Here is a 21,105-nt window from a genome sequence, read left to right on the forward strand (position 1 = left end):
GGAAGAGGAGGAAGAGGACGAGGGAAGAGACGGAGGAGGGAGGAGGAGGACGAGGAGGAGGACGAGGAGGAGGACGAGGAGAGGACGAGGACGAGGAAGAGGACGAGGAAGAGGACGAGGAAGAGGACGAGGAGGAGGAAGAGGACGAGGAGGAGGAAGAGGACGAGGAGGAGGAAGAGGACGAGGAGGAGGAAGAGGACGAGGAGGAGGAAGAGGACGAGGAGGAGGAAGAGGAGGAGGGGGAAGAGGAGGAGGGGGAAGAGGGCGGGAGGAGGAAGAGGACGAGGAGGAAAGAGGACGAGGAGGAAGAGGAGGAAGAGGACGAGGACGACGAGGAGGACGACGAGGAGGAGGAGGAGGAGGAGGAGGAGGAGGAAGAGGAGGAGGAGGAAGAGGAGGAAGAGGAGGAGGGGGAAGAGGGCGGGAGGAGGAGGGGGAAGGCGAAGAGGGCGGGAGGAGGAGGGGGAAGAGGAAGAGGGCGGGAGGGAGGGGGAAGAGGGCGGGAAGAGGGCGGGAGGAGGGGGAAGAGGGCGGGAGGAGGGGGAAGAGGGCGGAGGAGGGGGAAGAGGGCGGAGGAGGGGGAAGAGGGCGGGAGGAGGGGGAAGAGGAAGAGGGCGGGAGGAGGGGGAAGAGGAAGAGGGCGGGAGGAGGGGGAAGAGGAAGAGGGCGGGAGGAGGAGGAAGGGGAAGAGGAAGAGGGCGGGAGGAGGAGGGGGAAGACGGCGGGAGGAGGAGGGGGAAGAGGAAGAGGGCGGGAGGAGGAGGAGGGGGAAGAGGGCGGGGGAGGAGGAGGGGGAAGAGGAAGAGGGCGGGGGGAGGAGGAGGAGGGGGAAGAGGAAGGGAGGAGGGGAAGAGGAAGAGGGCGGGAGGAGGGGGAAGAGGGCGGGAGGAGGAGGAGGGGGAAGAGGGCGGGAGGAGGAGGAGGGGGAAGAGGGCGGGAGGAGGAGGAGGGGGAAGAGGAAGAGGGCGGGAGGAGGGGGAAGAGGAAGAGGGCGGGAGGAGGAGGAGGGGGAAGAGGAAGAGGGCGGGAGGAGGAGGAGGGGGAAGAGGAAGAGGGCGGGAGGAGGAGGAGGGGGAAGAGGAAGAGGGGGGGAGGAGAGGAGGGGGAAGAGGAAGAGGGGGGAGAAGAGGGGGGAGGAAGAGGGGGGAGGAAGAGGGGGGGAGGAAGAGGGCGGGAGGAAGAGGGCGGGAGGAGGAGGAGGGGGGAGGAAGAGGGCGGGAGGAGGGGGGGAGGAAGAGGGCGGGAGGAGGAGGAGGGGGAAGAGGAAGAGGGGGGGAGGAGGAGGAGGGGGAAGAGGAAGAGGGGGGAGGAAGAGGGCGGGAGGAGGAGGAGGGGGGGAGGAAGAGGGCGGGAGGAGGAGGAGGGGGGAGGAAGAGGGCGGGGGGAGGAGGAGGGGGGGAGGAAGAGGGCGGGGGGAGGAGGAGGGAGAAAGAGGGAGGGAGGAGGAGGAGGGGGGGAGGAAGAGGGCGGGAGGAGGAGGAGGGGGGGAGGAAGAGGGCGGGAGGAGGAGGAGGGGGGGAGGAAGAGGGCGGGAGGAGGAGGAGGGGGGGAGGAAGAGGGGGGAGGAGGAGGAGGGGGGAGGAAGAGGGCGGGAGGAGGAGGAGGGGGGGGGGAGGAGAGGGCGGGAGGGGGAGGAAGAGGGCGCGAGCAGCGGGGGGAGGAAGAGGGCGAGAGCAGCGGGGGGAGGAAGAGGGCGAGAGCAGCGGGGGGAGGAAGAGGGCGAGAGCAGCGGGGGGAGGAAGAGGGCGAGAGCAGCGGGGGGGAGGAAAGGGCGAGAGCAGCGGGGGGAGGAAGAGGGCGAGAGCAGCGGGGGAGGAAGAGGGCGAGAGCAGCGGGGGAGGAAGGGGGCGAGAGCAGCGGGGGGAGGAAGGGGGCGAGAGCAGCGGGGGGAGGAAGGGGGCGAGAGCAGCGGGGGGAGGAAGAGGGCGAGAGCAGCGGGGGGGGGACGAGGGCGAGAGCAGCGGGGGGAGGACGAGGGCGAGAGCAGCGGGGGGAGGAGAGGGCGAGAGCAGCGGGGGGAGGAAGAGGGCGAGAGCAGCGGGGGGAGGAAGAGGGCGAGAGCAGCGGGGGGGAAGAAGGGGAGGGGTAGAGTGGAGGGGAAGAATGGGAGGTGGAGGGGAAGAATGGGAGGGGGAGGGGGAGGGGGAGGGGAGGGAGAGCCGAGGGGTGAAGCCGGGAGAGCAGGGGCTGGGGGCTGAGTAATCTGACCTTGACGTATTGTCCTGCAAAGTCCGCCACGTCCTCCGAGAAGCAGCCGGAAGCGTTGACCGGACAGACGGGGACAGAGTCCTTCTGGATAATGCCAAAGTCCATGCAGACCCGGTAGTCATCCTGCAAAACAATAGATAGAATGAAGGAAAGGAAGAGCAGTGGGCCATCACGAGTCATGCGCGGGATAAATGGGGGTCTCATATATAGAAGAGAGGACAGTCACCCTCTGAGCACATTGTGTTGATGTGACGTTTGGTGGAGGAGGATGATACTAGGGGTCTGGTTTTCTCAGGAGTCGCCTTTGGCCACTGGCAGGTAACAGGCCCGTGTGTGTGTGTGAGGACTTGGGGTCTTCCGTGAGAGTAACTCTACTCAGACAATACAGGGTGGGGGTAAAACAGCGGGATAATACTTTACTAACCCACAATAATCACACAGAACAGTCCCAGCAAATACCCAAGATGGTGGAACATTACACAGTGTCACCCTTCCTCCTCCGCCTGCCTGGGATAGGACAACTTTGGGACTTCCAGGGCTGACTACCTCAACCAGTGGCCCCCTGCTTCTGGCGGGCCCCACAGAGAGAAGGTAGCAGCAAGCTTAGGAAGCTAGCAGTCCATTAAGGTACAAGGCCAGGAGACTCGAGGGTCCCATCCTGGCCTCTCCGAGAGTTTCCATGGGGCAAGATGACTTGTGGGTCCCAATATGGCTTCTCCGAATGTCTCCATGGGTTCCAGGTGACCGGAGGGTCCCTCCTGGCAACCCCAAATAACACATCCATGAGACCAGGTGACCTCATTGTCTCAATCTGATTTCCCCAAATGTATCCATGTCTCTCTGATGTCAATGGAGCAGATAAAATAAGTATAAAATAAATAAAGTACTAAGGCATAAATATATGTATATAAGTGCTTAGTGCAAAAGTTATACATAATCAAAGGAAACAGATTCCAAGGCAGCGATATTCTGCATACCGCTTTTTACACGTATTCTTCATCTGTGGAGCAGTATGATCCTTTGAATACGCAGAATCACACTGACCTTTACTGCAATTACTGAGGACTTGGGCTCCCTCTAGTGTTTAATCTGATATCACCGTCTGTTTTTTGGAATTTTTTTCAAGCTAGTTCTCTTTTTTTATGTGCTGTTTTCAATAAAGGTGAATATTTTATATTATCTGGCCATTTGCTTCCAGTATTTTGTAGGGTTTTGTTGATTTAGAGAAGTGCCGTTTATTATTTATGCCTAGTTGATAGGTTGTTATACAAATAGTATGCCCTTTTTGACCAGCCAAAGAAAAACACATACATTCAAAAGTCAACACAAACACAATAGTGTATTTCTCCTGGCTTAACAAATCTAGACATCTGGCTGATTAAGATTAGAAGCTGTATGGTCACATTGCTCCCCCATCTTAATTAGCCAGATGTGATAGGATCCCAATCATCCTTCTCCACTTATCAGGCACAGTCCAGCAGTGTGTCTTTAAGCACAGACAAGAATGTAACAGGTCTCACCTTCATGAGAACAACATTTTGTATCATCCAGGTTCCTCATAACATATTCAATGTCTTCCTTGCGAATGAACTCCACACATCCTGTGGCTCCTGAAGTAAATCCGATGAGTGTCGGTGGTCCGGTATTCAATCAGTTGATGCTGGCACAGATCCTGTAGTTGCCGTTTCTTGTTGCGGTTGTATATCTCCTCCGGTCCTCCTCCCAAGGCCGAGCTGGTGAGGTTGGACGTGGTAGCATCCGAAACCGGTCCTCCTCCCAAGGCCGAGCTGGTGAGGTTGGACGTGGTAGCATCCGAAACCTGCTGTGTGTGCCTCACCTATGGTCTGCTGGGTCGGTCTATATGCCTCCCTGGTTGTGGACCCCTTAGATGTTGTGTGCTAACACCAGTCCCCGGCAGGTCCCCCAGATCCGCTGAGCTGAGTAGTATCCCACCGCTGCCACCAATATGTGAAGACACGGGGTCTTCCGTGGGCATAATATTACTCAGACAACACAAAGTGAGGGTAAAACAGTGTGGCAATACTTTACTGACCCACAAAGCGGACAATAAACACACAGAACAGTCCCAGCAAATACCCAAGATGGTGGAAGTTACACAGTCTCACCCTTCCGGACCAATGGGAATAAAACCAACTACCTCAACCAGTGGCCCCCCACTTTTGAAAGGTTCCCACAGAGAGGAGGTAGCGGCAAGCTTAGGAAGCTAGCAGTCCATCGAGGTACAAGGTCAGGAGACACGAGGGTCCCACCCTGGGCTATCCAAACTCCTCCATGGGTTCCAGGTGACCTCAATGTCCCAACCTGACTTTCTCCGAGTGTCTCATGGGTTCCAGGTGACCAGATGGTCCCAACCTGGCAACCCCAAACAACATATCCATGAGACCAGGTGACCTCATTGTCTCAATCTGATTTCCTCAAATGTATCCATGGGCTCTCTGATGGTCAATGGAGCAGATCTGTGTCCTTCCAGGCAGGCTTAGGCCATCATTAACAGGTCAAGAGGAAAGGTGCAGGGCTCAGGTCTCATTGTTTGAGCATTTAATCAATTTACATAGTTGGTATCCCCCTGCTCTGTAAATCAACAACTAGCTGGCTTAGTACAATATGCAATTAACATAGTAACAAACTATTGTTTCCAGACCAAGAGAAGTCAACATTCAGGCATATACAAATATACTAGTATGTCCTTCACCACTCAAAGAAAAATACATACATTCAAAAGTAAAGAAACACAATAGTGCTTTTCTCTTGGCCTAACAAATCTAGACGTCTGGCTAATTAAGATTAGAAGCTGTGTCGTCACATCATCCTTATTTGCTGTTGTTTTGATCACTTTTGCATTTTGTCATGGCTCTCACCCCTAGAGGTACAGTAGCATGAGACGGACTCTACAACCCACAGAAGTTGCTCAGGTAGTGCAGCTCATCCAGGATGGCACATCAATGCGAGCTTTGGTATGAAGGTTTGCGGTGTCTGTCAGCATAGTGTCCAGAGGCTGGAGGCGCTACCAGGAGACGTGGAGGGGGCCGTAGGAGGGCAACAACCCAGCAGCAGGACCGCTACCTCCGCCTTTGTGCAAGGAGGAACAGGAGGAGCACTGCCAGAGCCCTGCAAAATGACCTCCAGCAGCCACAAATGTGCATGTGTCTGCACAAACGGATAGAAACCGACTCCATGAGGGTGGTATGAGGGCCCGACGTCCACAGATGGGGGTTGTGCTCACAGCCCAACACCGTGCAGGACGCTTGGCATTGTGCCACAGAACACCAGGATTGGCAAAGTGGCCACTGGCGCCCTGTGCTCTTCCCAGATGAAAGCAGGTTCACACTGAGCACATGTGACAGAAGTGACAGAGTCTGGAGACGCCGTGGAGAGCGATCTGCTGCCTGCAACATCCTTCAGCATGACCGGTTTGGCAGTGGGTCAGTAATGGTGTGGGGTGGCATTTCTTTGGAGGGCCGCACAGCCCTCCATGTGCTCGCCAGAGGTAGCCTGACTGCCATTAGGTACCGAGATGAGATCCTCAGACCCCTTGTGAGACCATATGCTGGTGCGGTTGGCCCTGGGTTCCTCCTAATGCAGGACAATGCCAGACCTCATGTGGCTGGAGTGTGTCAGTAGTTCCTGCAAGATGAAGGCATTGAAGCTATGGGGGTGACTCCAAATCCAGCCCCCCATGTGCTCGCCAGAGGTAGCCTGATTGCCATTAGGTACCGAGATGAGATCCTCAGACCCCTTGTGAGACCATATGCTGGTGCGGTTGGCCCTGGGTTCCTCCTAATGCAGGACAATGCCAGACCTCATGTGGCTGGAGTGTGTCAGCAGTTCCTGCAAGATGAAGGCATTGAAGCTATGGACTGGCCGCCCGTTCCCCAGACCTGAATCTGATTGAGCTCAGGAGCCAAAACCAGGAGAGGAACAGAGAAAAGGTCTAATAGAAACAAGTCACCAAATCTGCATTTATCACCCGGGGACCGACAGCGGGGGCCCGGACACCGACAGCGGGGGCCCGGACACCGACAGCGGGGGCCCGGACACCGACAGCGGGGGCCCGGACACCGACAGCGGGGGCCCGGACACCGACAGCGGGGGCCCGGACACCGACAGCGGGGGCCCGGACACCGACAGCGGGGGCCCGGACACCGACAGCGGGGGCCCGGACACCGACAGCGGGGGCCCGGACACCGACAGCGGGGGCCCGGACACCGACAGCGGGGGCCCGGACACCGACAGCGGGGGCCCGGACACCGACAGCGGGGGCCCGGACACCGACAGCGGGGGCCCGGACACCGACAGCGGGGGCCCGGACACCGACAGCGGGGGCCCGGACACCGACAGCGGGGGCCCGGACACCGACAGCGGGGGCCCGGACACCGACAGCGGGGGCCCGGACACCGACAGCGGGGGCCCGGACACCGACAGCGGGGGCCGGGGCCCGGACACCGACAGCGGGGGCCGGGGCCCGGACACCGACAGCGGGGGCCGGGGCCCGGACACCGACAGCGGGGGCCGGGGCCCGGACACCGACAGCGGGGGCCGGGGCCCGGACACCGACAGCGGGGGCCGGGGCCCGGACACCGACAGCGGGGGCCGGGGCCCGGACACCGACAGCGGGGGCCGGGGCCCGGACACCGACAGCGGGGGCCGGGGCCCGGACACCGACAGCGGGGGCCGGGGCCCGGACACCGACAGCGGGGGCCGGGGCCCGGACACCGACAGCGGGGGCCGGGGCCCGGACACCGACAGCGGGGGCCGGGGCCCGGACACCGACAGCGGGGGCCGGGGCCCGGACACCGACAGCGGGGGCCGGGGCCCGGACACCGACAGCGGGGGCCGGGGCCCGGACACCGACAGCGGGGGCCGGGGCCCGGACACCGACAGCGGGGGCCGGGGCCCGGACACCGACAGCGGGGGCCGGGGCCCGGACACCGACAGCGGGGGCCGGGGCCCGGACACCGACAGCGGGGGCCGGGGCCCGGACACCGACAGCGGGGGCCGGGGCCCGGACACCGACAGCGGGGGCCGGGGCCCGGACACCGACAGCGGGGGCCGGGGCCCGGACACCGACAGCGGGGGCCGGGGCCCGGACACCGACAGCGGGGGCCGGGGCCCGGACACCGACAGCGGGGGCCGGGGCCCGGACACCGACAGCGGGGGCCGGGGCCCGGACACCGACAGCGGGGGCCGGGGCCCGGACACCGACAGCGGGGGCCGGGGCCCGGACACCGACAGCGGGGGCCGGGGCCTGATACTGATAGCGGGGCTGTGGCCCGAACACTGACAGCGGGGTCGGGGCCTGATACTGACAGCGGGGGCCGGGGCCTGATACTGATAGCGGGGCTGTGGCCTGATACTGATAGCGGGGCTGTGGCCTGATACTGATAGCGGGGCTGTGGCCTGATACTGATAGCGGGGCTGTGGCCTGATACTGATAGCGGGGCTGTGGCCTGATACTGATAGCGGGGCTGTGGCCTGATACTGATAGCGGGGCTGTGGCCTGATACTGATAGCGGGGCTGTGGCCTGATACTGATAGCGGGGCTGTGGCCTGATACTGATAGCGGGGCTGTGGCCTGATACTGATAGCAGGGCTGTGGCCTGATACTGATAGCGGGGCTGTGGCCTGATACTGATAGCGGGGCTGTGGCCTGATACTGATAGCGGGGCTGTGGCCTGATACTGATAGCGGGGCTGTGGCCTGATACTGATAGCGGGGCTGTGGCCTGATACTGATAGCGGGGCTGTGGCCTGATACTGATAGCGGGGCTGTGGCCTGATACTGATAGCGGGGCTGTGGCCTGATACTGATAGCGGGGCTGTGGCCTGATACTGATAGCGGGGCTGTGGCCTGATACTGATAGCGGGGCTGTGGCCTGATACTGATAGCGGGGCTGTGGCCTGATACTGATAGCGGGGCTGTGGCCTGATACTGATAGCGGGGCTGTGGCCTGATACTGATAGCGGGGCTGTGGCCTGATACTGATAGCGGGGCTGTGGCCTGATACTGATAGCGGGGCTGTGGCCTGATACTGATAGCGGGGCTGTGGCCTGATACTGATAGCGGGGCTGTGGCCTGATACTGATAGCGGGGCTGTGGCCTGATACTGATAGCGGGGCTGTGGCCTGATACTGATAGCGGGGCTGTGGCCTGATACTGATAGCGGGGCTGTGGCCTGATACGGATAGCGGGGCTGTGGCCTGATACTGATAGCGGGGCTGTGGCCTGATACTGATAGCGGGGCTGTGGCCTGATACTGATAGCGGGGCTGTGGCCTGATACTGATAGCGGGGCTGTGGCCTGATACTGATAGCGGGGCTGTGGCCTGATACTGATAGCGGGGCTGTGGCCTAACAGTGATTTACATTGATCATTTCTATGTTTTATTGTTCTCTACGCTCCACTATGTAATGAATAAAGTTTTGCAGCTGGAATATTTCTAATCAGGAACCGTGGGAAAAAGCCCACCGCATAAAATCTACTAATCTCACAGTGGGCTCCTGCTGGGGACCACCGTATAAGTGAGAGACCTACTGAATCCCAGGAGGTCCCCCATCACTAAAGTACAATGAGATACAGGGGTCTGTCAGTGGTAATGGTGGGGAGGGGTCTCCATTCTCATGGTACATACCGCTCCAAAGTACGGGGCCTGGTGGACCACCCCGGTGCCATCTTCTGACTTCACGTAGTTGTCAAACACAACAGTGAACGCTCCGCAGTCTGCAGCCTGGAAAGAATGAAGACACGGTGAGACCCCCAAGTCCACCACGCCGGCTCTGCCAGCATCTCCACGTAGAAGAGACCACCCGACATCACTCCTAGAGACCACGCCGGCTCTGACAGCACCTCCACGTAGAAGAGACCACCCGACATCACTCCTAGAGACCACGCCGGCTCTGCCAGCATCTCCACGTAGAAGAGACCGCCCGACATCACTCCTAGAGACCACGCCGGCTCTGACAGCATCTCCACGTAGAAGAGACCACCCGACATCACTCCTAGAGACCACGCCGGCTCTGACAGCACCTCCACGTAGAAGAGACCACCCGACATCACTCCTAGAGACCACGCCGGCTCTGCCAGCATCTCCACGTAGAAGAGACCACCCGACATCACTCCTAGAGACCACGCCGGCTCTGACAGCATCTCCACGTAGAAGAGACCACCCGACATCACTCCTAGAGACCACGCCGGCTCTGACAGCACCTCCACGTAGAAGAGACCACCCGACAGAAGAGACCACCCGATATCACTCCTAGAGACCACGCCGGCTCTGACAGCATCTCCACGTAGAAGAGACCACCCGACATCACTCCTAGAGACCACGCCGGCTCTGCCAGCATCTCCACGTAGAATAGACCACCCGACATCACTCCTAGAGACCACGCCGGCTCTGACAGCATCTCCACGTAGAAGAGACCACCCGACATCACTCCTAGAGACCACGCCGGCTCTGACAGCATCTCCACGTAGAAGAGACCACCCGACATCACTCCTGGAGACCACGCCGGCTCTGCCAGCATCTCTACGTAGAAGAGACCACCTGACATCACTCCTAGAGACCACGCCGGCTCTGACAGCATCTCCACGTAGAAGAGACCACCCGACAGAAGAGACCACCTGATATCACTCCTAGAGACCACGCCGGCTCTGACAGCATCTCTACGTAAAAGAGACCACCCGACATCACTCCTAGAGACCACGCCGGCTCTGACAGCATCTCCACGTAGAAGAGACCACCCGACAGAAGAGACCACCTGATATCACTCCTAGAGACCACGCCGGCTCTGCCAGCATCTCCACGTAGAAGAGACCACCCGACATCACTCCTAGAGACCACGCCGGCTCTGACAGCATCTCCACGTAGAAGAGACCACCCGACATCACTCCTAGAGACCACGCCGGCTCTGACAGCATCTCCACACACAGGAGACCACCACACCATCTAGGCTAAAGATCTCCACACACAGGAGACCACCACACCATCTAGGCCAGTGATCTCCACACACAGGAGACCACCACACCATCTGGCCAGCGAGTGGCGGGGATTCGGCCTGACGGCAGGAGTTGCTCGGCCGCCCGCAGGTCCAGCTGGAGGGATGAGCCACGGAGTCTGCACACAAGGAAAGTGATGGCCGATCCCACAGAACGAGTCCTGGGACAGCGACATCCTCAGCGGTTCACAACTTACACACCCCGGGCGCATCATGGTCACAAAGCAGAAACGCCCCTTAGGGGGGACACAGGCCCGGCCCCTCAAAGAAATCGTCACAAGGAATGTGTCATTCTTACCTTGGCAAAGTAGTCAAACAATGGCTGATAGCGCTTCCCTCTAAGGGCGAGGCCCGGAAACCTAGAGACAGAAAACCAGATCAGAAGGATCATAGAGGAGAGCGGAGTGCGGCAGGTGACAGGACCACCATCAACACCCCTCCCCCAGCCATGGCAGATCTCAGGACCACCAACACCCCTCCCCCGGCCATGGCAGATCTCAGGACCACCATCAACACCCCTCCCCCAGCCATGGCAGATCTCAGGACCACCAGCAACACCCCTCCCCCGGCCATGGCAGATCTCAGGACCACCAGCAACACCCCTCCCCCAGCCACGGCAGATCTCAGGACCACCAGCAACACCCCTCCCCCGGCCATGGCAGATCTCAGGACCACCATCAACACCCATCCCCCGGCCATGGCAGATCTCAGGACCACCAACACCCCTTCCCCGGCCATGGCAGATCTCAGGACCACCATCAACACCCCTCCCCCAGCCATGGCAGATCTCAGGACCACCAGCAACACCCCTCCCCCGGCCATGGCAGATCTCAGGACCACCATCAACACCCATCCCCCGGCCATGGCAGATCTCAGGACCACCAACACCCCTCCCCCGGCCATGGCAGATCTCAGGACCACAATCAACACCCCTCCCCCGGCCATGGCAGATCTCAGGACCACCAGCAACACCCCTCCCCCGGCCATGGCAGATCTCAGGACCACCATCAACACCCCTCCCCCGGCCATGGCAGATCTCAGGACCACCAGCAACACCCCTCCCCCGGCCATGGCAGATCTCAGGACCACCATCAACACCCATCCCCCGGCCATGGCAGATCTCAGGACCACCATCAACACCCATCCCCCGGCCATGGCAGATCTCAGGACCACCATCAACACCCATCCCCCGGCCATGGCAGATCTCAGGACCACCAGCAACACCCCTCCCCCGGCCATGGCAATTCTCAGGACCACCATCAACACCCATCCCCCGGCCATGGCAGATCTCAGGACCACCATCAACACCCATCCCCCGGCCATGACAGATCTCAGGACCACCATCAACACCCCTCCCTCAAACATGGCAGATGTCAGGACCACCATCAATATCCATCCCCCGGCCATGGCAGATCTCAGGACCACCATCAACACCCCTCCCTCAACCATGCCAGATCTCAGGACCACCATCAACACCCATCCCTCAACCATGGCAGATCTCAGGACCACCAACACCCCTCCCCCGGCCATGGCAGATCTCAGGACCACCATCAACACCCCTCCCCCAGCCATGGCAGATCTCAGGACCACCAGCAACACCCCTCCCCCGGCCATGGCAGATCTCAGGACCACCAGCAACACCCCTCCCCCAGCCACGGCAGATCTCAGGACCACCAGCAACACCCCTCCCCCGGCCATGGCAGATCTCAGGACCACCATCAACACCCATCCCCCGGCCATGGCAGATCTCAGGACCACCAACACCCCTTCCCCGGCCATGGCAGATCTCAGGACCACCAGCAACACCCCTCCCCCAGCCATGGCAGATCTCAGGACCACCAGCAACACCCCTCCCCCGGCCATGGCAGATCTCAGGACCACCATCAACACCCATCCCCCGGCCATGGCAGATCTCAGGACCACCAACACCCCTCCCCCGGCCATGGCAGATCTCAGGACCACAATCAACACCCCTCCCCCGGCCATGGCAGATCTCAGGACCACCAGCAACACCCCTCCCCCGGCCATGGCAGATCTCAGGACCACCATCAACACCCCTCCCCCGGCCATGGCAGATCTCAGGACCACCAGCAACACCCCTCCCCCGGCCATGGCAGATCTCAGGACCACCATCAACACCCATCCCCCGGCCATGGCAGATCTCAGGACCACCATCAACACCCATCCCCCGGCCATGGCAGATCTCAGGACCACCATCAACACCCATCCCCCGGCCATGGCAGATCTCAGGACCACCAGCAACACCCCTCCCCCGGCCATGGCAATTCTCAGGACCACCATCAACACCCATCCCCCGGCCATGGCAGATCTCAGGACCACCATCAACACCCATCCCCCGGCCATGACAGATCTCAGGACCACCATCAACACCCCTCCCTCAAACATGGCAGATGTCAGGACCACCATCAATATCCATCCCCCGGCCATGGCAGATCTCAGGACCACCATCAACACCCCTCCCTCAACCATGCCAGATCTCAGGACCACCATCAACACCCATCCCTCAACCATGGCAGATCTCAGGACCACCAGCAACACCCCTCCCCCGGCCATTGCAGATCTCAGGACCACCATCAACACCCCTCCCCCAGCCATGGCAGATCTCAGGACCACCAGCAACACCCCTCCCCCGGCCATGGCAGATCTCAAGACCACCAGCAACACCCCTCCCCCGGCCATGGCAGATCTCAGGACCACCAGCAACACCCCTCCCCCGGCCATGGCAGATCTCAGGACCACCAGCAACACCCCTCCCCCAGCCATGGCAGATCTCAGGACCACCAGCAACACCCATCCCCCGGCCATGGCAGATCTCAGGACCACCATCAACACCCATCCCCCGGCCATGGCAGATCTCAGGACCACCATCAACACCCATCCCCCGGCCATGGCAGATCTCAGGACCACCAGCAACACCCCTCCCCCGGCCATGACAGATCTCAGGACCACAATCAACACCCATCCCCCGGCCATGACAGATCTCAGGACCACCAGCAACACCCCTCCCTCAACCATGGCAGATCTCAGGACCACCATCAACACCCATCCCCCGGCCATGGCAGATCTCAGGACCACAAGCAACACCCCTCCCCCGGCCATGGCAGATCTCAGGACAACCATCAACACCCCTCCCCCGGCCATGGCAGATCTCAGGACCACCATCAACACCCCTCCCTCAACCATGGCAGATGTCAGGACCACCATCAACACCCCTCCCTCAACCATGCCAGATCTCAGGACCACCATCAACACCCATACCCCGGCCATGGCAGATCTCAGGACCACCATCAGCACCCCTCTCCCAACCCTTGCAGATCTCAGGACCACCATCAGCACCCCTCCCCCGGCCATGACAGATCTCAGGACCATCATCAACACCCCTCCCCCGGCCATGGCAGATCTCAGGACCACCAGCAACACCCCTCCCCCGGCCATGGCAGATCTCAGGACCACCATCAACACCCCTCCCCCGACCATGGCAGATCTCAGGACCACCAGCAACACCCCTCCCCCGGCCATGGCAGATCTCAGGACCACCAGCAACACCCCTCCCCCGGCCATGGCAGATCTCAGGACCACCATCAACACCCATCCCCCGGCCATGGCAGATCTCAGGACCACCATCAACACCCATCCCCCGGCCATGACAGATCTCAGGACCACCATCAACACCCCTCCCTCAACCATGGCAGATGTCAGGACCACCATCAATACCCATCCCCTGGCCATGGCAGATCTCAGGACCACCATCAACACCCATACCCCGGCCATGGCAGATCTCAGGACCACCATCAGCACCCCTCTCCCAACCATTGCAGATCTCAGGACCACCATCAGCACCCCTCCCCCAACCCTTGCATATCTCAGGACCACCATCAACACCCCTCCCCCAACCCTGGCAGATCTCAGGACCACCATCAACACCCCTCCCCCAACCCTGGCAGATCTCAGGACCACCATCAACACCCCTCCCCCAAACAAAGAAAAACAGATCGAATAAGAACAAAACCTGCAGCAACCAGAAAGTCACACGGTAATAAGAGGGTCTCACCGGACACGTGCACCGTCCAGGTGCATCACAGGGGGTCTCACCGGACACGTGCATCGTACAGATACATCACAGGGGGTCTCACCAGACACGTGCATCGTACAGATACATCACAGGGGGTCTCACCAGACACGTGCATCGTACAGATACATCACAGGGGGTCTCACCAGACACGTGCATCGTACAGATACATCACAGGGGTCTAACCAGACACGTGCATCGTACAGATACATCACAGGGGTCTAACCAGACACGTGCATCGTACAGATACATCACAGGGGGTCTCACCAGACACGTGCATCGTACAGATACATCACAGGGGGTCTCACCAGACACGTGCATCGTACAGATACATCACAGGGGGTCTCACCAGACACGTGCATCGTACAGATACATCACAGGGGGTCTCACCGGACACGTGCATCGTACAGATACATCACAGGGGGTCTCACCGGACACGTGCATCGTACAGATACATCACAGGGTCTCACCGGACACGTGCATCGTACAGATACATCACAGGGGGTCTCACCGGACACGTGCACCGTACAGATACATCACAGGGGGTCTCACCGGACACGTGCATCGTACAGATACATCACAGGGGGACTCACCGGACACGTGCATCGTACAGATACATCACAGGGGGTCTCACCGGACACGTGCATCGTACAGATACATCACAGGGGGTCTCACCGGAGACGTGCATCGTACAGATACATCACAGGGGGTCTCACAGGACATGTGCATCGTACAGATACATCACAGGGTCTCACCGGACACGTGCATCGTACAGATACATCACAGGGGGTCTCACCGGACACGTGCATCGTACAGATACATCACAGGGGGTCTCACCGGACACGTGCATCGTACAGATACATCACAGGGGGTCTCACCGGACACGTGCATCGTACAGATACATCACAGGGGGTCTCACCGGACACGTGCATCGTACAGATACATCACAGGGGGTCTCACCGGACACGTGCATCGTACAGATACATCACAGGGGGTCTCACCAGACACGTGCATCGTACAGATAGATCACAGGGGGTCTCACCAGACACGTGCATCGTACAGATACATCTCAGGGGGTCTCACCAGACATGTGCATCGTACAGATACATCACAGGGGGTCTCACCGGACACGTGCATCGTACAGATACATCACAGGGGGACTCACCGGACACGTGCATCGTACAGATACATCACAGGGGGACTCACCGGACACGTGCATCGTACAGATACATCACAGGGGGTCTCACCGGACATGTGCATCGTACAGATACATCACAGGGGGTCTCACCGGACACGTGCATCGTACAGCTACATCTCAGGGGGTCTCACCGGACACGTGCATCATACAGATACATCACAGGGGGTCTCACCGGACACGTGCATCGTACAGATGCATCACAGGGGGTCTCACCGGACACGTGCATCGTACAGATACATCACAGGGGGTCTCACCGGACACGTGCATCGTACAGATACATCACAGAGGGACTCACCGGACACGTGCATCGTACAGATACATCACAGGGGGTCTCACCGGACACTTGCACCGTACAGATACATCACAGGGGGTCTCACCGGACACGTGCATCGTACAGATACATCACAGGGGGTCTCACCGGACACGTGCATCGTACAGATACATCACAGGGGGTCTCACAGGACACGTGCATCGTCCAGATACATCACAGGGGGTCTCACCGGACACGTGCATCGTACAGATACATCACAGGGGGTCTCACCGGACACGTGCATCGTACAGATAAATCACAGGGGGTCTCACAGGACACGGGTCCAGTCCACGGATGTGACGCACATGATGGAGACGGGAGGAATAAAGGACGGACACAGGAATAGTAAGAGCCGCACCTGTCCACAATGTCGTATTCGGCCTCCGTCTTGTAGAGGGCGGACACCCGGGCCTCCATCAGTATGTACAGGCTGCCGCTGGCCTTATCTGTGAGGAAGGAAATCATCATCACCGGGCTGCCTCCGACCGCCGGACCCTCCGACCCCTCTGGCCACACTCACCTCTCAGTTTCACATACATCAGCTCGGGGTTGACACACAGAGCCATATTGCTGGGTAGGGTCCATGGGGTGGTGGTCCAGGCCACGAGCGACACGCACAAGTCCTCCAGTAAGGGGAAGGTAACGATAACGGAGGGATCTTGCACGTCCTGAGAAGGAGCGGTGTCATCATCAGCGGCCATGAGCGATCACCTCACAAGAACATGGAAAATACCTTGTAATTCTGGTGGGACTCGAAGTTGGATAATGGGGTGTTGCAGGCGGTGGAGAACGGCATCACCTTCACTCCTCGGTACACCAGACCCTTGTCGTACAGCTGCTTGAAGACCCACCTGTGCCGGAGAGAAGCCATCAGCGGGGGAGCCATCAGCGGGGGAGCCATCAGCGGGGCAGCCATCAGCGGGGCAGCCATCAGCGGGGCAGCCATCAGCGGGGCAGCCATCAGCGGGGCAGCCATCAGCGGGGCAGCCATCAGCGGGGGAGCCATCAGCGGGGGAGCCATCAGCGGGGCAGCCATCAGCGGGGCAGCCATCAGCGGGGCAGCCATCAGCGGGGCAGCCATCAGCGGGGCAGCCATCAGCGGGGGAGCCATCAGCGGGGCAGCCATCAGCGGGGCAGCCATCAGCGGGGCAGCCATCAGCGGGGCAGCCATCAGCGGGGCAGCCATCAGCGGGGCAGCCATCAGCGGGGCAGCCATCAGCGGGGCAGCCATCAGCGGGGCAGCCATCAGCGGGGCAGCCATCAGCGGGGCAGCCATCAGCGGGGGAGCCATCAGCGGGGCAGCCATCAGCGGGGCAGCCATCAGCGGGGGAGCCATCAGCGGGGGAGCCATCAGCGGGGCAGCCATCAGCGGGGGAGCCATCAGCGGGGCAGCCATCAGCGGGGGCGCCATGAGCGGCGGCACCATCAGCGGGGGCACCATCAGCGGGGTCACAGGGCGTCAGAGCTCCGGCCGAGCTGCGCCTGCTGCTTTTATCTACACGCCTACAGTCCCACCGCTGACCGGCCACGGAGAGGTGGCAGGAAAGGCTCGCTCACACGCGTTGGCTCGGAGGAGGATTTAGGCGCAGACTCCACAAACATGGAGCGGCCACGATGTGTTCGCGGTGTCCCAGCCTCTGCCTATATCAGGACCCAGCTCATGGCTGTAAGGCTCTGTGCGCACGCTCAGGATTTGCATGCAGAAAATTCCTTAAGGTTTCTGCATCTCTTGGCAAGAAAAACGCTGCAGAAAAAACGTGCGTTTTGCTGCGATTTTGATGCGCTTTTGTACAGCAATACATGAGTTTTGGAGTTAAATAAAAATATTTGAAAAAAGAAACATGGGACATGACTAACCCTTGGATTAGCGTCAGACCTGGGGTGAGTATATTGGTTAATTTAAATTAAAGAATGTGTCTGCTGTATTTCAAATAAAGGGTTTACTCTGTGTGTGTTTATTTAACTCTTTACTTTAATTAGGTTTAGTAATGAAAGGGTCCGACTGACACATTCTCATCACTAAACAAAGGTGTCAGCTAATCCCATAAACCCCATCTCATTAGCATTTCCATTCATGTCATTTCTAGTTCAGCTGAGGGCTGCTATTTTTAGCCTAGGAAGGTGCCATTAGGCAAACATGTTCCCTGGCTATTAATAACAGCTCACAGCTGTTTCGTTAGTGCTACGTCCCCCCCGATCAGCAACCAGCAGCGCTTAGGACACAGCGAAAATACGCTGCATCCAAATGCCGCACTTTTGTTGTCAGTACATGCAAATTCACCGCATATAATGACACGTCAATCGGTCAAAATCTGCAGCGGAGACTAGCGTGTCCGCTACAGAAACTGACATGCTGCGGGTGAGTTTGGGTACGTGGCCACGATCAGGAGCCGCTGCAGGTTTGGCGCTGTGTGTTTCTGCAGAGTCAAACTTGCAGCTGCCAGATGTTACAGCATAGTGGATGGGATCTCTAGAAATCCCATGCCCACTATGCGTGCATCTGAGGCTGCGGATCACCCGCAAACACTGACATGCAGCGCGTCTTTCAGGACAGCAGCATGTCAAATTCTCTTGCGGAGTCGCTAGTCTCCACAACAGAAATTTGACCACTAGAATGTATTGATTGCGGTAAAACTGCATGGTTCAGTGAACACATGCGGATTTACCTGCGTTCAATAGAACACAGCGTTTTGGACCCAGCAAAAATATTCTGTGTCCAAACCACTTCTACGTCTGGATCGTGGGCACAGAGCCTAAAATTAAAAAGAAAGCCATGGGCTCCCGCGTCACTTTCAGAACCAGCAGAGGGAAAGCCGACCGCTGGGAGCTAATATTAGTAGCCGGGGAAGGGGCCATTAGCCAACAATGTTCCCTGACTATTAATATCAGCCCACAGCTGTTTGCTTAGCCTTTACTGGCTTGATTACAGGGGGACCCCAGAAAAAAATTGACATAGGGTCCCTCTGTAAAACTTAATCAGAAAAGGCTAGGCAAACAGCTGCGGGCAAACCATGAGCTTGCAGGAATGAGCAGGTCGGGCGGTAACTGGGCCACTGATGGTGCCCCTTTGGCAATCACATCTCAGGTGATCGTGACTAATCTGGGACCGCAGTCAGACGGCAGCGGAGGCATAAATGCCGTAATTTCTGCACATCACAAGTCCGCACCAGCTAACACTGGCCATGTTGATCAGACATGAGCGACTGAATGAGAATAGTCTGAAGAAAAGGGAGTATAAGACCGGCCGCCGCCGCAGAGATGAGTGAGCGACCAGTGCCGGGCAGACAGAGCCAACAGCGGCATTACACAGGTCAACGCTGTGGGAGACGGGCCCACCCATCACTTAGTCATGGAGCCCCGCAAATGAGGAGGCCTGCAGACCCCTATGGACCTACCACACAGTTTCCATAAACCAGGGGTACAGGGTCTTGTAGTCGTTCTTGAAGTCGATCCATCGGCCGAGCCTCGTCACACTCACCTGGAGGAGAAAGGGGCCACAAAATGTAGAATGGAAAGTCTTGATCCACGGGGCAGAACATACGACTATAGGGGAGGTTATACAGGGGGATGCAGGGAGTGCAGTGGTTACACCACGGGGGAGGGGAGTGCAGCGATCACACGGGGGGTGTCAAAGCGTGTGTCCCCTGCCAGCGGATCAGAGCATGCCCCCTCCCCCATACCTCCCAGTCCTGCGAGTATCTCATGACTATGCCTCGACACTGCTTGTTGTATTCAGCTATCCCCATCTTGGCGACGTCCTCTGGACCCTTTATACCCAGTGTCTTGTCAATCTCGTACTCCTGCAGAAGAAAAGACTGGTCGTTAGAAGGAGTCTCCAGCCATGAAGATGTGACATCCTGCACCAGGTCTGCAGCGGCAGAGAAGCCCCGGGGTGCGACATACACCACTTGCTGAGGTGCCAAACAGTCACAATCAACGTCACCAATCATCAACATCGCCATCACCAATCAACGTCACCACCGTCATCAAGTCAACACCGCCACCAGTCATCAACATCACCACCGCCATCATCACCAGTGTCATCGACCTCACCACGGCCATTGTCACCACAGTCATCAACATCACCACCGCCATTTGTCACCAGTTATCAAAATCACCATCACCATTGTCACCAATCACCACCGCCAGTCACCAGTCATCAACATCGTCATCGTCATCGTCATCACAGTCATCATCACCACCGCCATCAGTCATCAACCTCACCAGCGACATCGTCACCACCGTCATCAACATCACCACCGCCAGTGTCATCGACCTCACCACCACCGTCACCAAAGTCATCGTCGCCATCGTCATCAGTCATCAACGTCACCACCGCCATCAACGCCATCGTCACCACCATCATCACAGCCATCATCACAGTCATCAACATCACAACCGCCATTGTCACCACCGCCATTGTCACCAATCAATATCACCACCTCCATCGTCGCCACAGTCATCAACATCGCCATCATCACCACCGTCATCGTCACCACCACGATCATCACCACAGTCATCAACCTCACCACCGCCATCATTACCACTCATCAACATCACCACCGCCACCACCAGTCATCATTACCACCGCCATCATCACCAGTGTCATCGACCTCACCACCGCCATCGTCAACAGTAATCAACATCACCACCATCAAAGCCATTGTCACCAGTCATCAACATCGCCACCACCGCCATCGTTACCACAATCACCACCGCCATTGTCACCAGTCATCGTCACCACCGTCATCATTACCACAGTCATCAACATCACCATCGTCACCAGTCATCGTCACCATCGCCATAGTCACCAGTCATCAACATCACCACCGCCATCACCAGTCATCAACATCACCACCGCCATCGTCACCACAGTCATCATCACCACCGCTATCGTCAGTCATCAACACCACCGCTATCGTCAGTCATCAACATCACCATCGTCACCACCGCCATCATCATCAGTCATCAACCTCATCACCGCTATCATCACCAGTCATCAACCTCACCACCCCCATCGTCACCACAGTCATCACCACCTCCATCGTCATCAGTCATCAACATCACTGCCATCGTCACCACAGTCATCAACATCACCCACTGCAATCGTCACCACAGTCATCAACATCACCCACTGCAATCGTCACCACAGTCATCAACATCACCACCGCCAGTCATCGTCACCACCACGGGCATCGTCACCAGTCATCAACGTCAGCACCACCGCCATCGTAACCAGTCATCAACGTCCCCACCGCCATCATTACCACAGTCATCAACCTCACCG

At 58.7% G+C, this 21,105-nt stretch overlaps 1 protein-coding gene across 1 annotated transcript in view; it reads right to left on the reverse strand.

Annotated features, from left to right (window-relative positions):
- Positions 1 to 21,105, reverse strand: part of IARS1 (isoleucyl-tRNA synthetase 1) — a 233,697-nt gene that overhangs the window by 80,722 nt on the left and 131,870 nt on the right. Inside the window, exons 4-11 of the mRNA XM_073645216.1 lie at positions 19,499 to 19,618; positions 19,214 to 19,296; positions 16,552 to 16,669; positions 16,339 to 16,486; positions 16,177 to 16,264; positions 10,519 to 10,579; positions 8,858 to 8,953; positions 2,209 to 2,331 (exon numbers count right to left, since the gene is read on the reverse strand). Coding sequence (XP_073501317.1) covers positions 2,209 to 2,331; positions 8,858 to 8,953; positions 10,519 to 10,579; positions 16,177 to 16,264; positions 16,339 to 16,486; positions 16,552 to 16,669; positions 19,214 to 19,296; positions 19,499 to 19,618 — 837 coding nt within the window. The remainder of the gene's footprint in view (positions 1 to 2,208; positions 2,332 to 8,857; positions 8,954 to 10,518; positions 10,580 to 16,176; positions 16,265 to 16,338; positions 16,487 to 16,551; positions 16,670 to 19,213; positions 19,297 to 19,498; positions 19,619 to 21,105) is intronic.

This window comes from Phyllobates terribilis, unplaced genomic scaffold (genome assembly GCF_046119375.1).
Source record: "Phyllobates terribilis strain yellow unplaced genomic scaffold, ASM4611937v1 Scaffold_8__6_contigs__length_399053987, whole genome shotgun sequence".
In the NCBI taxonomy this organism is placed as follows: domain Eukaryota; kingdom Metazoa; phylum Chordata; class Amphibia; order Anura; family Dendrobatidae; genus Phyllobates; species Phyllobates terribilis.